Source organism: Apis laboriosa, unplaced genomic scaffold, assembly GCF_014066325.1.
Source record: "Apis laboriosa isolate Shangri-la unplaced genomic scaffold, ASM1406632v1 scaffold39_cov144, whole genome shotgun sequence".
NCBI lineage: Eukaryota > Metazoa > Arthropoda > Insecta > Hymenoptera > Apidae > Apis > Apis laboriosa.
The window spans coordinates 2,142,849-2,162,270 of record NW_025223140.1 but is presented as its reverse complement, the minus strand read 5'-3'; the positions used below and the strand labels follow the sequence as shown (position 1 = coordinate 2,162,270).

Sequence of the window (19,422 nt, the reverse complement as noted above, 5' to 3'; positions counted from 1 at the left end):
AAATAATTGGACTAAAACGATTTGCCATGTACTCGAATTATATACAAGCTATATTCCTCGAACGATAAGGCAACAAACGTATTGAACTGTCGCAAATGCATGCCTGCACCGTCGTTCCCCTCGAGAATCGTGAATAATTCATCCATCTGACACGTCTATCTTTCCCTCCTCTGTTCACGCAAGAAGGGAACAGCAATTACAATGACGTTCAAAATGATCAGTTGTCCACAAAATAGAGTACGGGAAAAACGAACGAAACGAGGTGTTCAGTGATCAATGTGGCAATCATATCAATCACTCTTGGTATGGATGATAGCAGCAATCCGAGAACCGAGTAGGAAGGAATCGAGAAGGGAAGTTTGAAGATTTATTTCAAAAAGAATGAACGCGAGGAAAGTGAGAAATCTATCGATCACCGTCACGGCCTTTTACATGAAAATCACCGGGTTTTGGGTGGCGAATAATTACGCGGAGAAACGTTGGAGGAACATTGCTATGTTTGTTACGATCTTCTTCGCGTTCATGGCCATTAGTATCGAAGGAAGAGACTTATACTTCGCTTGGGGAAATTTCGAGGTGAGTAGAATTTTTCTTTGCGAATTTTGATTGAAATTAATTGAATTTTGTAAATTAATAATTTTGGTTATTTTTTTATAAAGTAAATTCTATTGTATACCAATATTTGAATTTTAAATTTTTTAAAAGTGTCTATAAAAAAGTTTCATTAATATATATATTTATTATTTTTATTATTTTTTCATACGAAATTGAAAAACATTGTGAAAGAGAGAAGATACGTTGTTTAAAATAAGCACGATTCTATGATTGTGTCTTTTTAAAAATAAAATTTTGTTAAATACGTTCTTCTTTAAAATTATGAAAATATGGCGTCTGTTCAATTATCTCGATAAATTTGTTATTCAACAATTAATTATCTTATTTTTTTTCCAATTTATTAATATAGATATAATTTTCGAGTAATAAATAACAATTTCAAAGAATAGATTATGTAATTATAATTTTTCGATTACAGGATTCTATTTTTGTTGGATGCAATATTATAACTATCCTTTTAGTTTTGTTCAAGATTTTCATCTTGTACATAAATAACGAGGAATTGCTTAACGTAGTTAATTACGCGAAAACGAATTTTTGGCACGAAACTAATTATGATGCACACGAGAAAATGATTATAGATGACTATAGACACCTTTGCTCTTTCCTCGTTTGCTCGTTCACATTCTTCGCCCAAGGAACAGTTGTGTGTTTCATAACAACACCAGTTTTTGGTGAGACATTTTTGTAATTGGCTAAAATAATTTGTATTTTAACAATAACACAAATTCTTATCCTAGAATTATTCGTGTAATAAAATTCTATCTAATAATTTAAAAATGAACGAATGAAAAGATTAATAATAATTAATTTAAATAAAAAAAATAATCTGTTAATATATTTTTTAGTAAATAATGGAAAAAATGAATCGGACAGAATACATCCGTTTAATATGTGGTTCGATCGATCACTATCATTGTCACCCTATTACGAAATAATATATATAATACAGGTACTAAATAAATTATTTTCCCATCAAAAATTTATAATTTTTAACTAGATAGATTAAATAGAATAAATAGATAGAAAAATAATCAATCCTTCATTAAATTAAAGATAATCATTTTTAATGAATAAACTCTGGATTTTTATGTAACTAAAATTTATTCAACTGATGAATACATATTTGCATGTATTTTATATTATTACATTCATTCAAAACCACATATAAAACTTCTCATGTAAAAGAAGAAATTAAATATTTTTTCACCAAAAAATACAAGAAATCATATTATTGAAATCACTTTTTGATTCATTCCGATATCTCATTACATTGTCGAGATACAAAGATTCAAAGTTTCCTCTTAAAACAGTGCACAGATTATGAATGGGTTCGCTACACAGTGACTTACATATTTTTCCTGGAAATACGTGCGCTACATTTTTCCAGGAATTGCATTTGTCGCTTGCTTGGAGTTTGAGAGAGATAGCGAAAGATAGATAGCGAGCGAGAGAGTCAAGTAAGAGACAAGAAAGAAGGTAGTAAACGATTAAAATTACCATTTTATTTACACGATGATATCTCGGGAACCGGAAATCGTATCGAGATAAATCAATAAACGTTTTAAAGTGGAAGATATCGCGCTTCTAATGATTTTTTAATCATTGATCTAGGATTACTATCTTTGGAGTTATAACGATTTAAAGTTTTTCTAATTTTAATAGAATTTCTAAGGTAGCGATGATTCGACGAAAAGCTATCCGACAAGGAAAATAATAAATGATCGAAAATTAACCTTTTCTTTACCCGATGATATCTTGGGAACCGGAAATCGTATCGAGATAAATCAAAAAACATTTTAAAGGACAAGATTCAGGGTTTCTAACGATTCTTGATTCGTTGGCCGAAGATCACTATCTTTGGAGTTATAGCGATTCAAACTTTTTCCAATTTTAATAGAGTTTAATAGAGTTTAAGATATATGATTAAAAATTATTTTCGCTTTATAAGATATTTTGGAAACCGAGAGTCGTATCGGGATAAATCAAGAAACGTTTCAAAGAGCAAGATTTCGCATTTCTATAATAATCTTCGATTCGTTGATCAAATATTATTATTTTTATAATGGTTCAAAATTTTTCTAATTTTAATAGAGCTTTAATCGTGTAATATGTTGAATATATGAAACGCGTATTTACATGAAAATCCGCAATATAGTAATAGAATATTACTATATATTATACTTTATATTTCCATAGGTTCTGAGTGCATATGAAGTTGGCATATGTTACCACTGCTTCGACAATTTTCTATTCGTAATAAATCTGTATACAGCTGGTCATTTTCGCATTTTGAGATATAGATTTGAAAATATATGCGGAAAAAATGATGGTAACAATTATTACAAAGTTTCGAAATCATCGTACTGTATAGATGAATATAAATCGTTTAAAACTTGCATTCAACAACATCAAGCGTTGATCGAATATTGTAAAAAATTGGAGGATATATTCAGTACAATTGTATTGGTACAAGTGTTACTTTTTAGCTTGTTAATTTGCCTTGACGGATATTTGGTACTAATGGTTAGTAATATCATTTATTCTGATTCATCCGTATTTTTATCGATCTTTTTTCACATATTGCGTCGAAAATTGATTCTTTCGTCTATATTTTAATTTTGATTTTTAAACATTAATATTAACATTTGATACTAATAACAATAGGTATGATGGTAATGCAATTTCTATAGGAAGATACTTCCCGTGCAAAACGTGTTATTTTCACATTTCATTTAATGGGTTGCATGTGTCAATTACTGATGTTCACATATAGTTGCGATTGTTTGATGAATGACAGTATGAGCGTGGCTAATGCCGTGTACAACAGCTTGTGGTTGTATTTGCCCATGGATAAATATGGAAAGATATTACGTAAAGATCTTATGTTCGTTATCATGAGGTCCAGATCACCGTGTTGCCTGACTGCTTGTGGATTTTTCCCCGTGTCGTTGGAAACGTATACTGGGGTAAGCAATGTTATTTTTCTCTATTTACTTTAATTTGATATTTTTATTAAGATATTCTTGAAAATTGACAAAATTAAAGATCTATATTGATAAATCCAAAATGAAAGATAAAATGCAAATATTAAATTTATTGATCTATATCAATGATTTCTAATTATTTGTAATTAGAAGGATATGATTTCAACTTTCAATTTGAAAAAAATATTTTATTTTTTTCGATTCTCTTTTAAATTATTTTCTTTCTATTTTCAAGTATGTTCTTTAATTGTTCAATATATACATACAATTTACATATAATTTACCATATCTGATATAATAATATTAATTATTGTATTTTAGAAAACATTAATTTTATTAATTTTATTATTTTTGTTTTTCGAATCCTTGTTATATAAATTTTATTTGATTAGTTTAAAAAATATGAACATATTGCTTTTAACTATCAAAACACGTATTTTTTAAATAAAACTTGAACTTTTGAACGTTAAATTTTTGAAATTTTATTTTAAGAATTTTTTCATTAAAAAATATAAGAAATCATCACAATCTTCATTATAGATCTTGAGTGTTGCAGTTTCATGGTTTACGTCATTGAAAAAATATGAAAAAAAATTATTACAGTATGCATGTATTGCAAACCAATCCTTCAAAGAAGAGGAAAGCAATTTTTTATCATCAAAGTAGCAATATCTAATGTGATTTAATTTTATAAGAAGAAAAAATGGAAATTTCAAAAATTGTACAATATTTAAAAAATTTCTGAAGTAAGTAAACATTTGGAACAAAATCATTCAAGCCATACTTATAGTAATAAATCAAATTTTTATATGTATAAAGATACATTATGAGATGTTCATCCTTGTCATATGATAAATTCAAAGAAATATTCGGAATAAACATGCACAAATTATCTAACGAGTTAGTAAGTAATAATAATTATTTGTAAAAAATTTCTGATACAAAAGTTATTATTATTATATCAGATTTAATTAGGATAATATAAAAAAAATCTAAATTTATCTTTTTACAGATTCTGAGTACCGCGGTATCGTACTTTACATTGTTGAGAAATCAATCAGCAAATATTTCTTAAACACAACTTCGAAACGCAAAGAGTAAATTTTAAATATACTCAAAGAAAAATATTTTTCAAATTCAAGTTATTGATTATATTTATCTTTTGAAAAAAAATAGAATGAAATAAAAAGCGTTAAAGAAATAATAAAAAGCGTTATAAAAATAATATTCTACGTTTTATAATAATGTTACATAAAAAAAAATGTTTTAAATTTCCTAATTTAATATAATCATAATATAATCATTTCATTTTCATTTTTTCATTAATTTCTAGGAATTTATCCTATCTCTTTCCAGAAATGAATATCCTTACCGATATAATTCATTTTCAACCCTTGCTCATGAAACAAAGAAGCAAATAAATTTAATATCAATTACACTTTCTTTTTAACAACGAAAAAATATTGTAATTCTCTGAACAATGTTTAACTGTACATCCAACTCACAACGTCCTCGAAACACTCTCGAAACACTCTCAAACTATATTCAAAGCACCCACACGTTAATCCATCCCCCCTTAAATAATGCAAAGAGACATCCATCAATCCAATCGAAGTCCACTATCAACCTGTTCAACGAGTGGCAATTACCTTTCCATCACCTTATTTCCATAGGATAAAAGAAAAAAAAGAGGATAATATAAGAAAGATGAAAAATTGACACGTTAAAGCGACACCTGTTATTATTATTATGGGGATTCACGCGTACTGGAGACACGCATAAAGGTTAATAGATCGAACGACAGGTTGAAGAATCAACATGCAAGAGATTCAATTGGACGTATCGGTGAACTTGGCAGCCTTTTTCTTAAAAAACATCGGTCTATGGATATCGGACGATCCTTCCTACGAACGTCGAAGAAAAGTGATACTTGTATACACGATGTGGTGCATTATGCTTAGCTCGATTGTTATTAGCAGAGATATGTATTTTACGTGGTTTTACAATGGAGTGAGTATAAATTATCAGATTATTTATATTTATAAATTTTATAACAATAACGAAACATTATTGAAAAATAGAAATGCGAAATAATAAATAAATAAAGAAATTTATGTTATATATATATAAGGTGGGAAAAAAATTTTTTAAATTTTTTCGATTTAATAAAATATTTATATTTACGTTTAATGAGAATATTATTTTATTTAATTATACTATATTCGTTGTATTTCAGGATATTCTCTACGTTGTTACCAACGCTTTAAGCATGATGATGATAACAGTCAAGATATGCATGATACTAATGCACAAAGAGGAATTTATCAATCTGATCGTGTACATGCAAGAAAATTTTTGGAACGATAACTACGATTTTCACGAGAGGGAAATTTTGGAAAATTGCAAGAGAACTTGTGCTTTCTTCGTCTCCTTGGTTACAACGATTGGAATATGTGCTATACTGTCCTATCTGGCTACACCACTCATTGGTAAGTTAAAATATCAAACGAGAAACAGAGATAAGAGATGAATTAAAACAATTCATCATGATAAAATCATTGTAATAGAGAATTAAAAAAAAAAAAATTTAAAAAAAGCAAATAGAAGGAAATGTAAAGAATACAAAGAATAATATAGTGTATAGGATAAACACAGTGGCATAGAAACAAATAAAAAAAAAAATGTAAGAATAAAATAAATTATTTATATACACTTTTCAGTGCAAACTGTGAGCAATAATTCCGAAAGAATGCTTCCATTTAACATGTGGTTAAAATTACCATTATCGGAATCACCTTACTACGAACTAATGTTCGTTTACCAGGTAAATTTAAAATTTCTTTCTTTTTTTTAAACAATTAAATACTTTAATAATAATTCGCTATAAATTGTTCGAATTATCGAATTTCTATTTAATTACGAAAAAAACAGGCATATTTTCGCTTTTCAACAGATAATGACTTTTTACTTCATTGGAATATCATATTTTTGCTTCGACAATATTTTCTGCATTATGACCGTACATCTGGCTGGCCAGTTCCAAATACTTCGATACAGATTCGCGAGATTGTGCGATATAAAAGATCAAATATCCGCAGAGAAAGGCACGGAATCTATGCTGTTCGCGCATGCGCAAACATTTTACGAGAGATTCAAAGCTTACGTTCGATACCATCAGACGTTGATCGATTATTGCGAGAAAATTGAGAACGTGTACACTATGATTATACTTGGACAAGTATTGGTATTTAGCGTGTTAATCTGTCTCTTCGGTTATCAAATATTGTTGGTTAGTATTTCACTTTGCTGTAAAATTTAAAAAAAAAAAGAAATATCGAAATATTGAATCTATTGTCCCTCGTCATCGTATAAAATACAATGAAACGATGCATAATTATAACAAACCATATTGTAAATAAAATACGTATTGTATATTGTAAAGAAGAAAAAAAAAATTATACCTCGATTTGTGGAAACTTTATTCCAATATACGTTCTTTCTATCCCATATAAGATAAAATAACGATATTTTCATAATTTTTCTCTTTCAAATATTATTCTCTCTTAGGCTAACGCGCCTTCCGCGAGACGCTCCATTTTCATCTTTCTTTTAATCGGCGCCATGTCTTTACTGTTCATGTTCACATTCAGCTGCAATGGAGTAATAGAGCACAGTGAAAATATCGCTATAGGTGCGTATTCAGCGTTATGGACCGTGATGCCTATGAACAAATTTGGGAAAATGCTTCGAAACGATCTGATAATGGTGATCGAGCGATCGAGACGCGTTTGTTGTCTGACCGCGAATGGATTTTTCCCTGTATCGTTGGAAACGTATACTACAGTGAGTAATACACTTGATAAATATAATACTTAATTAAAAACTTGCGTTCGAAAGTAAAAATTAAATTTAAATAAAAGTGAATAAAATAAAAATTTAATTTTCTCCAAAATAATGACTTAATAGTTTAAGAATTATTTTATTTAATAAATATTATTAATTTTATTTAATAAATTTAAATAAAAGTGAATAAAATAAAAATTTAATTTTCTCTAACAAAATAATGACTTAATAGTTTAAGAATTTGAAAAATTATTGGAATTTGTTAAAATTTTTATTTATCCTTTATTAATATATAAAATTTTTATTAATTTTTATTAGTGATATGAATTGTAATACTTCTTTCATAAAAATGAATTTCTTTTTCACTTTTTACAGATTTTGAGTACTGCAGTATCATATTTCACGTTATTAAGAAACAACGTAGAAAAGGCAAACGAAGCGTAATATATATATATAAATTTTTTTGAAGGTATTAGAAAAAAAAAGCAACTATATGTAGTGTTTTAAAAAATTATAAAATATATTTCTAACGAAAAATAACAAAAGTATGAACGAATAATATAACAATGAAGATATTTTCATTACAAATTAATTAATAATTAACAGAATTGTATAATTATTCTTACTTATATTCTTACCATTATTCACTCACACCAGCAAACACTCGTAATTGTGCAATATTTATTCACTTTATAATAACCACGAATTAACCTCAACTATATATATATATATATATATCATTACCTTCATTCCCTTTTATAACAAAAATAAAATCATAATATTATTTCACTAAAAATATTCCGTATTATTCGAACGATGTTCACTATTCGACTATACAGTTCGAAAGATCGTAGCTCATCGAGAGCTTCGCTATATGCGTTAATCCATGCGATATGCTCGTAAATAATGCAAAAGAAATCCATCAACAGTGCAATCAATCTGTCCCCTCTTGAAAGGTGGCAATCAGGTTTCGCACCGTTTCTTTTACAAGGTAAAAAAGAAAAGAAAAGAAAAAAGCGAGAAAAGACACGAGGGACAAAGAATCGATGATAATCCTGTTATTATTACGCGTTTGAGCGTGTAAAGTAAACGACACATTTGGACACAATACAAATGGAAAAAGAATTGGATATATCCGTGAATTTGTCATCATTTTTCTTGAAGAACATAGGGCTGTGGATAGCTGACGATTCCACGAATGAACGTCGAAGAAAGGGGATGCTTGCCTATACGGTTTGGTGCACGTTCTTCTCAACCATCATCAGTAGTAGAGATTTGTACTTCACTTGGATTTACAATGGCGTACGAGTGTATTATATTTGTATGAAACTACCGACAGTTACAGTAAGCGTGTATGAATTGGCTTTTTGGAAGAAGATGTGCAGTACAAAAGTTTGAAACTTATTTTCTTTTTTTGGGGGAGAAAAATGTGTCGATTTAGATATGATTAATTTTTGTAAAAACTAAAACTATCAAGAAACAATTGTTCAACAGGTTATTACGTTTGTTATATATTAATAATAATAATTTTCTAACAATTTAATTTCAGGATATTCTTTACGCCCTTACTAATTATATGAGTGTAATGATGATCTTGCTCAAAATATGCGTCATAATGGTGCATAAAAGTGAATTTATTAATCTGATCGTGTACATGCAACAATATTTCTGGAATGTTAATTATGATTCTCGCGAGAAAGAGATTTTGAACAGTTGCAAAAAAACTTGTGCCTTTTTCGTTTCCTCTGTCACGTTTATCGGTATATGCGCTATACTATCGTATCTAACGACACCATTCACAGGTATTTTAATATATTTTTATATTTATTTATAGAATTTTAAATGATCATTTCTTGTACAGGCAAAGTGGAAAGAAACGATTCCACAGATCAAAACTTGCTTTATTTAAAAAAAAAAAAATCTGAAAAATTGTTTACAACTTCAATAAACAAAAGCTTCAATTTTGTATTCGTTTCAATTTCTAGAAAAAAATTTATTTTTCATTTTGTTTGAACATTCGTATACTTTCGTTCGTTTGATACTTTTATAATATAAAAAGTTAAATAATTATGTAAAAATATTTGAAAACAATAATAAAGATCATATTTGTTTCGTAGCTCGTATTGGAAACAATGAATCCGAAAGAATACTTCCATTTAATATGTGGGTGAATTTGCCACTTTCACAAACGCCTTATTATGAATTATTGTTTCTTCTCCAGGTATTTTAAATTTTCTTTTAACATTTTATCACAATTTACGATATGATATCTCTGAACATTTATTTTAAAACGAAAATACAAAGAAATAAATTTATCTACATCAAATGCTATCTGCTTTCAAAATCATTTGAAACTTCAAAATCATCATCATTTTCTTTCTAAAAGAAATTATAGCATTAATATACTGTTAATATAAACTATAAATATTGATTCGACTGAAATTTTCATTTTTTTATTTCTTCCTACAGATAATAACTTTGTATTACATAGGAATCTGTTACTTTTGCTTCGACAACGTTTTCTGCATCATGGCCATCCATCTGACTGGCCAATTTCGCATACTCAGATACAGATTCGCGAAACTGTGCAACATAGAGTACGAAAAAGACACGGTATTGGCAAAACATGTGCACAGATGTTACGAGAAATTTAAGGAGTACGTTCGATATCATCAGGACCTGATCAACTTTTACACGAAGCTTGAAAACGTATACACGATGATCATACTCGGGCAAGTGATAGTATTTAGCCTGTTAATTTGCCTGTTTTGCTATCAAGTGTTGTTGGTTAGTATAAAAATTATTCTAAACACTCGTTGAACCCGTTAATTTTTTTTTTTTTGTAACCTTTTACTTGGCTCTATCATCTATTTATTCTTGTAAACGAAGAAAATTTTTTCGAAAATTTCGAAATTTTATTTTAATGGCACGTGTAATTATTACGAAATATTTGATTATAAATATTAAGATAATATTCGAACATACCTTAATTACGCAAAAAATATACATCTTCTCAAAATATTGTTCTCTCTTAGGCTAACGCTCCTTCAGCAAGACGTTCCATTTTCGTCTTTCTTTTAATCGGCGCCATGTCTTTACTGTTCATGTTCACATACAGTTGCGACGGTGTGATAGAACAAAGTGGCAACGTCGCTATAGGAGCTTACTCAGCACTGTGGACGATCATGCCGATGGACAAATTTGGGAAAATGCTTCGAAAAGATCTGATAATGGTGATCGAGCGATCGAGACGCGTTTGTTGTCTGACCGCGAATGGATTTTTCCCCGTATCTTTGGAAACCTATACTACGGTAATTTTACACTCGTTGTTTTAAATATATACTCGTGTTATATTTGCTGATTCAGTAAGTAAATATTACGATATAAATTCTATTAAACGATCATTAACAATGTCGTTATAATATTCATTTAAACTTTAAATTTGTATATGCTATACTCGTTTTACAGATTCTGAGTACCGCGGTATCGTACTTCACATTGTTACGAAATAATATAGAAAATGATAAGGATGACTAATGACAATCGACAACCGATTATCGATCAATCAATCAGTTGAAATTGTATATAAGCGATTCTTAAAATAAAGAAAGATAAAAATTGTTACCTTTATTTATATTATTATTAATTGTTATAATTAAAACTTTTTTTTGGCATTGTTCAAAAATAGAATTGGATATACGATTTTTGTAAAAAAAAAATATATATATATAAATATACTCATTCCGATGAATTACATCAGAAATCACTATCTAAATGTCTCGGCGCGTTAGAAATTCTTTGTTCTATCGTTATAGACGCTATAGCTATACCATCTACAAATTATCTCTTTAATTCGCAATTTTTCCTACCATCAAAGGGACAAGAAACGATTTCACAATTCCTGATTCATGCATAACGCATCGATACAATCCATTTTTCACTAAATAAGAGGAATAACTTATCACCGTGATTCCCTTCCCTTTTTTCTCCACCTCTTTTTCATCTTTTCATTGAAAGACCGATACGTATGAACGGTAATAATATGAAATAAATACAAATTACACGATCGATGAGTAGAGAATACCAATAGATCAAAGTGGCTTCCAGTTACGATGATAATCAATATTCAGTCTGTACCGGTATAGTATCAATGTACGAACGTACCCAACCAGTTTATTAAGTGAAAACGATATGAGTTTTCTCGAAAACGATATATCCGTCAGCCTGACGTCAATTTTTATGAAGCTTGTCGGATTATGGATGGCGGCCAACGAATACGAACAACGGATGAGAAACATCATGGTTACTTACAACGTGGTCGCCATTCTTTTCGCTCTGTGGATACAAACTACAGATATATATTATTCGTGGGGAAATTTTAGCGTAAGTATGACGAGTTATTATAATAAATAATTTTAATTACGATCATTTCATAGGCTTGCCTCTTCTCCATGTCCAATACGCTGTCGTTAATTCTACCCCTGTTGAAGATATTCATTCTGCTTAGTCACAAAGAAGATTTTTTCCGTTTGATCCTGTACATGCAAAAGAATTTTTTACGGGGAAATTACGACGACTACGAAAAGAAAGTCGTGATCGGTTGCAAGCGGAAATGCACCTTCTTCATTTGTTTCTTTACATTTTTCACAATGGCGACTATTGTTTCTTACATCGCTAGTCCAATCATTGGTGAGTCGATTAATTCAACGCTCAAGTGAAAATATAATAATCTTTCTGTTTTCTGTTGAAGAACGTAAATTCATTTAATTTATTAACTTTGTTATAGATAAATATATAGTCTAAAATTTTTTAGTTCAAATTTCTTGTGTTTTTCCTTACTTTTTAATGATTAATAATGCGTGAATATAATTTGAAGTAATTCTAATTCGTTAAGAATAAAGTAAAGAAAATTAATTACAGTCATTCTTTTTTTTTATTTCTATTTTAGCAAATATTGGAAAGAACGAGTCGGACAGAGTGCTTCCATTCAACATGTGGCTTAACCTACCAATAAGTATGACTCCATATTTTGAAATTACGTTCGCATTACAGGTATTGCCATTTCATTTCCCTAATACCGACAATACGAAATTAATTAAAATTTTTCTCCCTTTTTCTTGTATCCAATAAATATAAATATTTATAATATTTATTTTATAATATTTTTCAAAAATTATAAAAAAGAAGTTTAGAATTTTTATATGTCATTAGGTTTTATCCCTATATCAAATTGGGGTGAGTTACTTCTGTTTCGACAATTTTTTGTGCATTATGAATTTACACGTGGCTGGACAATTTAAAGTGTTGCAATATAGAATTTCCAATATAGCAGATTTGGTAATTAGAAAAGAAGAGAAAAAAGAGAAATTAATTACGGAATCGTCGTATTTTTCAAGTAAATGTTACACCACTTTTAAAAAGTATATTCGCCAACATCAAGCCCTTATAGCGTATTGCAGAAAACTTGAAGTGGTATTCAATTTGATTGTCCTAGAGCAAGTTTTGATGTTCAGCTTGTTAATTTGCCTCGATGGATATCAAATACTTATGGTAGAGTGACATAAATCAATGATTTATAATTTTTAAATAACTTTAATAATTTTAAAAATAACAAAAAGATAAACGATTCACTAATCTTTCTTGTCATAAATATATCTTTTTCGACTTTTAAAATTCGAATAATTAAAATGAGAATAAAAAGTTGTTTCATTCTCACAATATAATATACATGATATAAATTATTATAACGTTATTTTCCATAGGCAAATGGAGATATCAAAACACGTTTAATCTTCAGTTTGCACATATTAGCATGTCTATGCCAATTACTGATGTTCAGCTACAGCTGTGATTGCATTATACGAGAAAGCGTGAGTGTAGCTACAGCAGCATACGCAGGACCTTGGACGTTACTACCAATGACTATAAGCGGAAAGATGATGCGAAAAGATTTGATAGTAGTCATTATGAGGGCCAGCATACCTTGTTGCTTGACAGGAAAAGGATACTTCATCGTGTCTCTCGAAACATATACCAGTGTAATATTTTAATCGTCGGTTACATCTGTAATTTAATAAATTTCCATGAACAAAATTTTATTTTTCGTGTCGTGTCAAGAAGAAGAAAAATGAAAATTTATTGATAACAATAATCTTTTTAAATATTAAAATTGATTAAATTTGTTACAGGTTTTGAGTACCGCAGCATCGTATTTTACACTGTTACGAAACAATATAGAAAGTGGGAACGATAATTAATAACGTAATTAATAATACAAGCATAAATTTTCTGATATAATAAATCAACTGATCGAATAAGAAATCTATCAGTTAAAATTATGTGATTATTGTTGAGAATAAATATTGTTGAAAAGAGATAAAAATTGATACCTCAGTTATACAATTTTTTTGCACTATCGTTACACATATCATTTCTATAACGTATTTCACAGATATTAAGAAAAAACGTTGTCATGGAATTACACTACAAATCAATGTCTCGTAAACACTAAAAATTCTTTCGTTATAGATAATAGCCCTCCACCATTCTACCCTCATCTTCCGTAAATTGTTATCAATTTACAATAATTGTTATCTCCTGAATTCGCAATTTCCTCCTATCAAAGAGAGCGCAGCTGTCGGCAGCGCTACAATTTCACAGAGGGTTATCATAATTTCTGAATCATGCATAGAGCATCGATAACAATTCATTTTTTACTAAATAAGAAGAATAACGTATATATCCTCTTTATTTCCACCTTTTTCATCTTCCCATTAAAAGACCATATGTATGAACGGTAATAATATGAAATAAATACAAATTACACGATCGATGAATAGAGAATAGATCAATAGATCAAAGTGGGTACTCGCCACCACTGCGATAATCAATATTCACTCTGTATTGGTACAGTTCGTTGTACGAACGTATCAGCCAGTTTATTAAGTGAGAACGATATGAATTTTCTCGAAAGCGACGTATCTGTCAGCTTGACGTCAATTTTTATGAAATTCGTGGGATTATGGATGGCGGCCAACGAATACGAACAACGGATAAGAAACATCATGGTTAGTTACAACGTGTTCGCTATTCTTTTCGCTCTATGGATACAAACTATGGATATATATAACTCGTGGGGAAATATTAGAGTAAGTAACGAGCTATACGCACGATACAAATAATTTTAATTTCGATTATTTCCATATATATTCATAGGCGTGTCTCTTCTCTACCTCCAATACGCTGTCGTTAATTCTACCCCTGTTGAAGATATTCATTCTGCTTATTCACAAAGAAGATTTTTTCCGTTTGATTCTGTACATGAAAAGGAATTTTCTGGAATTACAAAATTACGACGACTACGAGAGAAAAGTCGTGATCGATTGCAAGCGGAAATGCACCTTCTTCATTTGTTTCTTTACGTTTCTTACAATGGCGACTACTGCTTCTTACATCATTACTCCAATCATTGGTGAGTCGATTACATCAACGCTTGAGTGAAAATATAATTTTCTGTCTTTCTGTCTTCTGTTAAAAAATATAAATTTATTTAACTTATTATTTTTGAAGTTCAGATTTCGTGTATTTCTCGTTACTTTTTAATGATTAATAATGCGAGAATATAATTTAAAGTAATTCTAATTATTGAGAAAAAATATAATGTAATTTTTTTTTTATTTGTACTTACATTTTAGGAAATATTGGAAAAAACGAGTCGGACAGAGTGCTCCCATTCAACATGTGGATTAATTTACCACTAAATATGACTCCATATTTTGAAATTACGTTCGTTTTACAGGTATTACCATTTCATTTCCCTAAAATCGACAGAATCATTAATAACAATACAAAATTAACTAAAATTAAGATAATTTTTTTTCCTTTTTTTCTGTATCCAATAAATATACATATTTATAATATTTTATTTATTATATTATATTATATTATTTATTATATTATTATATTTTATAATATTTTTCAAAAATTATAAAAAAGAAGTTTAGAATTTTTATGTGTCATTAGGTTTTGTCCCTATATCAAATTGGGGTGAGTTACTTCTGTTTTGATAACTTTTTGTGCATTATGAATTTGCACGTGGCTGGACAATTTAAAGTGTTGCAATATAGAATTTCCAACATAGCAGATTTGATAATTAAAATGGAAGAGAAAAAGGAAAAGTTAATTATAGAATCGATGTATTATTCAAATAAATGTTACAGCATTTTTAAAAAGTATATTCGCCAACATCAAGCTCTTATAGCGTATTGCAGAAAAATTGAAGTGGTATTCAATTGGATTGCACTAGAGCAAGTTTTGATGTTCAGCTTGCTAATTTGCCTCGATGGATATCAAATACTCATGGTAGAGTGATATAAATCAATGATTTATAGTTTTTACATAATTTTAAAAATAATAAGATCACAAACGATTCATTAATATTTCTTGTCTTAAATATATCTTCTTCTATTTTTAAAATTCAAATAATTAAAATGAGAATGAATTGATTTATATTTTTACTTTTATTCCAAATTTCGAAGAAAATAAAAAGTCAGATAATTTTGTTTCATTCTCATGATATAATATATGTGATATAAATTATTATATCATTATTTTCCAAAGGCAAATGGAGATATCAAAACACGTGCAATCTTCAGTTGCCATATATTATCATGCCTATGTCAATTACTGATGTTCAGCTACAGCTGTGATTGCATTATACGAGAAAGCGTGAGTGTAGCTACAGCAGCATACGCAGGATCTTGGACGTTACTACCAATGACTATAAGCGGAATGATGATGCGAAGAGATTTGGTAGTAGTCATTATGAGGGCCAGCATACCTTGTTACTTGACAGGAAAAGGATACTTCATCGTGTCTCTCGAAACATATACCAGTGTAATATTTTAATCGTCAAGTACATCTGTAATTTAATAAATTTCCATGAATAAAATTGTTAAAATTGATTAACTTTGTTACAGGTTTTGAGTACCGCAGCATCGTATTTTACATTGTTACGAAACAATATAGAAAGTGGGAACGAAACATAATTAATAATACAAATTTTCAATCAAATAATCGAATAAAAAATCTATTAGTTAAAATTATATGATTATTGTTGAAATAAATATTGTTGAAAATAGATAAAAAAATTGATACCTTAGTTTGAAATTATACAATTTTTTCGTACTGTTTGTAGTTTTATATATATATATATATTTCTATAATGTATTTCACAAATTAAGAAAAACGTTCTCATAGAATTACATCACAAATCAATGTCTCGTAACCACTAAAAATTCTTTCGTTATGGATAGTACCCCTTCACCTTTCTACTCTCATCTTCCATTTTAAATTACAATAATTGTTATCTCTTGAATTCGCAATTTCCCTCTATCAAAGAGACAGACGCAGCTGTCAGCAACGTTACGATTTCACAGAGGGATTTCGTAATTCCTGAATCATGCATAGAGCATCGATAACAATTCATTTTTTACTAAATAAGAAGAATAACGTATATATCCTCTTTGTCTCCACTCCACTTCTTTTTCATCTTTTTCATTAAACGACCACATGTAGCGGTAATAATATGAAATAAACACAAATTACACGATCGATGAATAGAGAATATCAATAGATCAAAGTGACTACTCGCCTCCATTGCGATAATCAATATGCACTCTGTACTGGTATAGTTCGATGTACGAACGTACCAGCCAGTTTATTAAGTGAAAACGATATGAATTTTCTGGAAAGCGACGTATCTGTCAGTCTGACGTCAATTTTTATGAAGCTCGTGGGAATATGGATGGCGGGCAACCAATACGAACAACGGATAAGAAACATCACGGTTATTTACAGCTTGGTCGCCATTATTTTCGCTCTGTGGATACAATCTATGAATATATTTTACTCGTGGGGCGATTTTAGCGTAAGTATAACGAGTTATTCGCTCGATACAAATAATTTTAATTTAAATTATTTCTTATTCACAGGCTTGTCTCTTCTTTATCTCCAATATTCTATCGTCAATTATGCCCTTATTGAAGATAATCATTCTATTTAGTCACAGAGAGGATTTTTTCCGTTTGATCCTGTACATGAAAAGGAATTTTCTGGAATTACAAAATTACGACGACTACGAGAGGAAGATCGTGATCAGTTGCAAGCGGAAATGCACCTTCTTCATTTGTTTCTTTACGTTTCTTACAATGGCGACTGTTGCTTCTTACATATTCAGTCCAATTATCGGTGAGTGGATTCTTGTAAAAAAATGTAATCTGCTATTTTTTGCCTTTTTTCTTTCATTATTAGAAGACACGAAATAATAGGAGAAACGTATTTTTTTCTTAACAGTTTTCGCTTCTATCTCGTCAGAAAAAAAAATCAAGAACAAAAAAAAAAAGAATCTGTGATTTAACTTTATTTTCTTATTTATACTTATATTTTAGAAAATATTGGAAAAAACGAATCAGACAGAATGCTTCCATTCAACATGTGGGTTAACTTACCACTAAATATAACTCCATATTTTGAAATTACGTACGCTTTACAGGTATTGTCATTTCGTTTCCATATTATCGTTACGGAATTAAATAAGAATTATTAATAATACGATATTAATTAAGATTTTTCTCCATTCTAAATCCTGATATTTTTATAACACTTTTAAAAAAATTATAAGAAAATAGAATTTTCATAGGCATTATCCTTATATCACATTGGGGTGAGTTACTTCTGTTTCGACAATTTTTTGTGCATTATGAATTTACACGTGGCTGGACAATTTCAAGTGTTGCAACATAGAATTTCCAACATAATAGATTCGATCGATAATGAGAAAGAAGAGAAAAGGGAGAAATTAATTGTGGACTCGTCCTACTTTGCAAGTAAATGTTATGCCATTTTTAAGAAGTGTATTCGCCAACATCAAGCCCTTATTGCGTATTGCAGAAAACTTGAACAGGTATTCAATTTGATTGTCCTAGAGCAAGTTTTGATGTTCAGCTTACTAATTTGCCTCGATGGATATCAAATACTTATGGTTGGTACCATAATGTGAATTAATTATTTCATATAATTTCCATTCTCATACAAGAGATCCCAAATACAAATTATTATAATGTTACTTCTCGCAGGCAGATGGAGATATCAAAACACGTTTAATCTTCAGCTTCCATATATTAGGATCTCTATGCCAATTACTGATGTTCAGCTACAGCTGTGACTGTATCATACGAAAAAGTGTGAATATAGCAACAGCAGCATACGGTGGACCCTGGCCGTTGTTATCAATGACCACGAGTGGAAGGATGATACGAAAAGATTTGATTCTAGTCATCATGAGATCCAGCATACCTTGTTGCTTAACTGGAAAAGGATTCTTCATTGTGTCTCTCGAAACGTATACCAGTGTAAGTAATAATAATTTTAATCGTCATTTATATCTGTAATTTAATAAATACATTGTAATGATAATAAAATTTACAATATGCCAACAAACGAAATGAAAAGAAATTTGATAAACAAATCGAGTACACGGATGGTGTTGGATATCAAAATTAATTCGTCAGTTTCTTCTGTTATAGGTTCTAAGTACAGCAGCATCATATTTCACGTTGTTGAAACAGCGCACAGAAGTCACTTCGTAATACGTGTCATTTGTATTGCGTAATATAAATAGTATAACGTAGTGTAGATAGTATTTCTATCTTAATTTAATTCTTTCTGTTTCTGTGATTAATACAAAGAGAGAAATAGTTTTTTAGTAATATATATATATATATATTTGTTATCGACACACCATTCATTTTTGAAAAATATATAAAGGAACGAATCTCTATAAATTTCTAATCCCCTAAATGTAAAATTATTTAAATTAAAAATAATAGGATAAAGATTACATCTTTAACATCTTCACTAAGTTAAATCGTTTTCCAATTAAAAACTTATTTTATTTCATCACTTGTTATTCACAACT

General features: G+C 29.2%; 5 protein-coding genes across 6 annotated transcripts; all 5 read left to right on the top strand.

The window, feature by feature from the left end:
* The first annotated feature begins 3,267 nt into the window (after positions 1 to 3,267).
* Positions 3,268 to 4,738, top strand: LOC122715693 (odorant receptor 4-like). Of its 2 annotated transcripts, none has more exons than XM_043938064.1 (2): positions 3,268 to 3,584; positions 4,615 to 4,738. In XM_043938064.1, exons 1-2 carry the CDS (start codon positions 3,354 to 3,356, stop codon positions 4,675 to 4,677), a joined length of 294 nt encoding a protein of 97 aa, XP_043793999.1. In that variant the 5' UTR covers positions 3,268 to 3,353; the 3' UTR covers positions 4,678 to 4,738. The 2 variants fall into 2 exon arrangements, with proteins under 2 accessions (XP_043793999.1, XP_043793998.1); XM_043938063.1 differs by lacking the exon at positions 4,615 to 4,738 and adding an exon at positions 4,143 to 4,275.
* A 380-nt stretch (positions 4,739 to 5,118) lies between these two features.
* Positions 5,119 to 13,814, top strand: LOC122715635. The gene is made up of 13 exons (XM_043937975.1): positions 5,119 to 5,612; positions 5,839 to 6,091; positions 6,323 to 6,426; positions 6,556 to 6,917; positions 7,253 to 7,445; positions 10,481 to 10,756; positions 10,914 to 10,933; positions 11,591 to 11,828; positions 11,882 to 12,134; positions 12,394 to 12,497; positions 12,657 to 12,995; positions 13,208 to 13,483; positions 13,634 to 13,814. Exons 1-13 carry the CDS (start codon positions 5,421 to 5,423, stop codon positions 13,700 to 13,702), a joined length of 2,679 nt encoding a protein of 892 aa, XP_043793910.1. The 5' UTR covers positions 5,119 to 5,420; the 3' UTR covers positions 13,703 to 13,814.
* Positions 10,436 to 11,005, top strand: LOC122715694 (odorant receptor 4-like). Its single transcript, XM_043938065.1, has 2 exons — positions 10,436 to 10,756; positions 10,914 to 11,005. The coding sequence occupies exons 1-2, from the start codon at positions 10,535 to 10,537 to the stop codon at positions 10,980 to 10,982; spliced, it is 291 nt and encodes a 96-aa protein (XP_043794000.1). The 5' UTR covers positions 10,436 to 10,534; the 3' UTR covers positions 10,983 to 11,005.
* Positions 13,815 to 14,321: 507 nt separating the features above from the next.
* On the top strand, positions 14,322 to 16,563 carry LOC122715685 (odorant receptor 13a-like). The gene is made up of 6 exons (XM_043938057.1): positions 14,322 to 14,593; positions 14,661 to 14,916; positions 15,140 to 15,243; positions 15,468 to 15,806; positions 16,065 to 16,340; positions 16,424 to 16,563. The coding sequence occupies exons 1-6, from the start codon at positions 14,402 to 14,404 to the stop codon at positions 16,490 to 16,492; spliced, it is 1,236 nt and encodes a 411-aa protein (XP_043793992.1). The 5' UTR covers positions 14,322 to 14,401; the 3' UTR covers positions 16,493 to 16,563.
* A 740-nt stretch (positions 16,564 to 17,303) lies between these two features.
* On the top strand, positions 17,304 to 19,266 carry LOC122715692 (odorant receptor 13a-like). Its single transcript, XM_043938062.1, has 7 exons — positions 17,304 to 17,373; positions 17,438 to 17,693; positions 17,894 to 17,997; positions 18,145 to 18,331; positions 18,431 to 18,486; positions 18,581 to 18,856; positions 19,031 to 19,266. Exons 1-7 carry the CDS (start codon positions 17,341 to 17,343, stop codon positions 19,091 to 19,093), a joined length of 975 nt encoding a protein of 324 aa, XP_043793997.1. The 5' UTR covers positions 17,304 to 17,340; the 3' UTR covers positions 19,094 to 19,266.
* The last annotated feature ends 156 nt before the right edge of the window (positions 19,267 to 19,422 follow it).

What these genes read in the sequence shown, in the direction of transcription:
- LOC122715685 (XM_043938057.1), top strand. Translation starts at nt 14,402, where the DNA reads ATGAATTTTCTCGAAAGCGACGTATCTGTCAGCTTGACGTCAATTTTT. An exon ending in CATCATTACTCCAATCATTG is followed by an intron (nt 14,917 to 15,139) that starts GTGAGTCGATTA and finishes CTTACATTTTAG; the next exon opens with GAAATATTGGAAAAAACGAG. An exon ending in CTCTCGAAACATATACCAGT is followed by an intron (nt 16,341 to 16,423) that starts GTAATATTTTAA and finishes ACTTTGTTACAG; the next exon opens with GTTTTGAGTACCGCAGCATC.
- LOC122715635 (XM_043937975.1), top strand. Translation starts at nt 5,421, where the DNA reads ATGCAAGAGATTCAATTGGACGTATCGGTGAACTTGGCAGCCTTTTTC. An exon ending in CATCGCTAGTCCAATCATTG is followed by an intron (nt 12,135 to 12,393) that starts GTGAGTCGATTA and finishes TTTCTATTTTAG; the next exon opens with CAAATATTGGAAAGAACGAG. An exon ending in AAATTACGTTCGCATTACAG is followed by an intron (nt 12,498 to 12,656) that starts GTATTGCCATTT and finishes ATATGTCATTAG; the next exon opens with GTTTTATCCCTATATCAAAT.
- LOC122715693 (XM_043938063.1), top strand. Translation starts at nt 3,354, where the DNA reads ATGGGTTGCATGTGTCAATTACTGATGTTCACATATAGTTGCGATTGT. An exon ending in CGTTGGAAACGTATACTGGG is followed by an intron (nt 3,585 to 4,142) that starts GTAAGCAATGTT and finishes TCTTCATTATAG; the next exon opens with ATCTTGAGTGTTGCAGTTTC.
- LOC122715692 (XM_043938062.1), top strand. Translation starts at nt 17,341, where the DNA reads ATGAATATATTTTACTCGTGGGGCGATTTTAGC. An exon ending in ACTCGTGGGGCGATTTTAGC is followed by an intron (nt 17,374 to 17,437) that starts GTAAGTATAACG and finishes TCTTATTCACAG; the next exon opens with GCTTGTCTCTTCTTTATCTC. An exon ending in AAATTACGTACGCTTTACAG is followed by an intron (nt 17,998 to 18,144) that starts GTATTGTCATTT and finishes GAATTTTCATAG; the next exon opens with GCATTATCCTTATATCACAT.
- LOC122715694 (XM_043938065.1), top strand. Translation starts at nt 10,535, where the DNA reads ATGTCTTTACTGTTCATGTTCACATACAGTTGCGACGGTGTGATAGAA. An exon ending in CTTTGGAAACCTATACTACG is followed by an intron (nt 10,757 to 10,913) that starts GTAATTTTACAC and finishes CTCGTTTTACAG; the next exon opens with ATTCTGAGTACCGCGGTATC.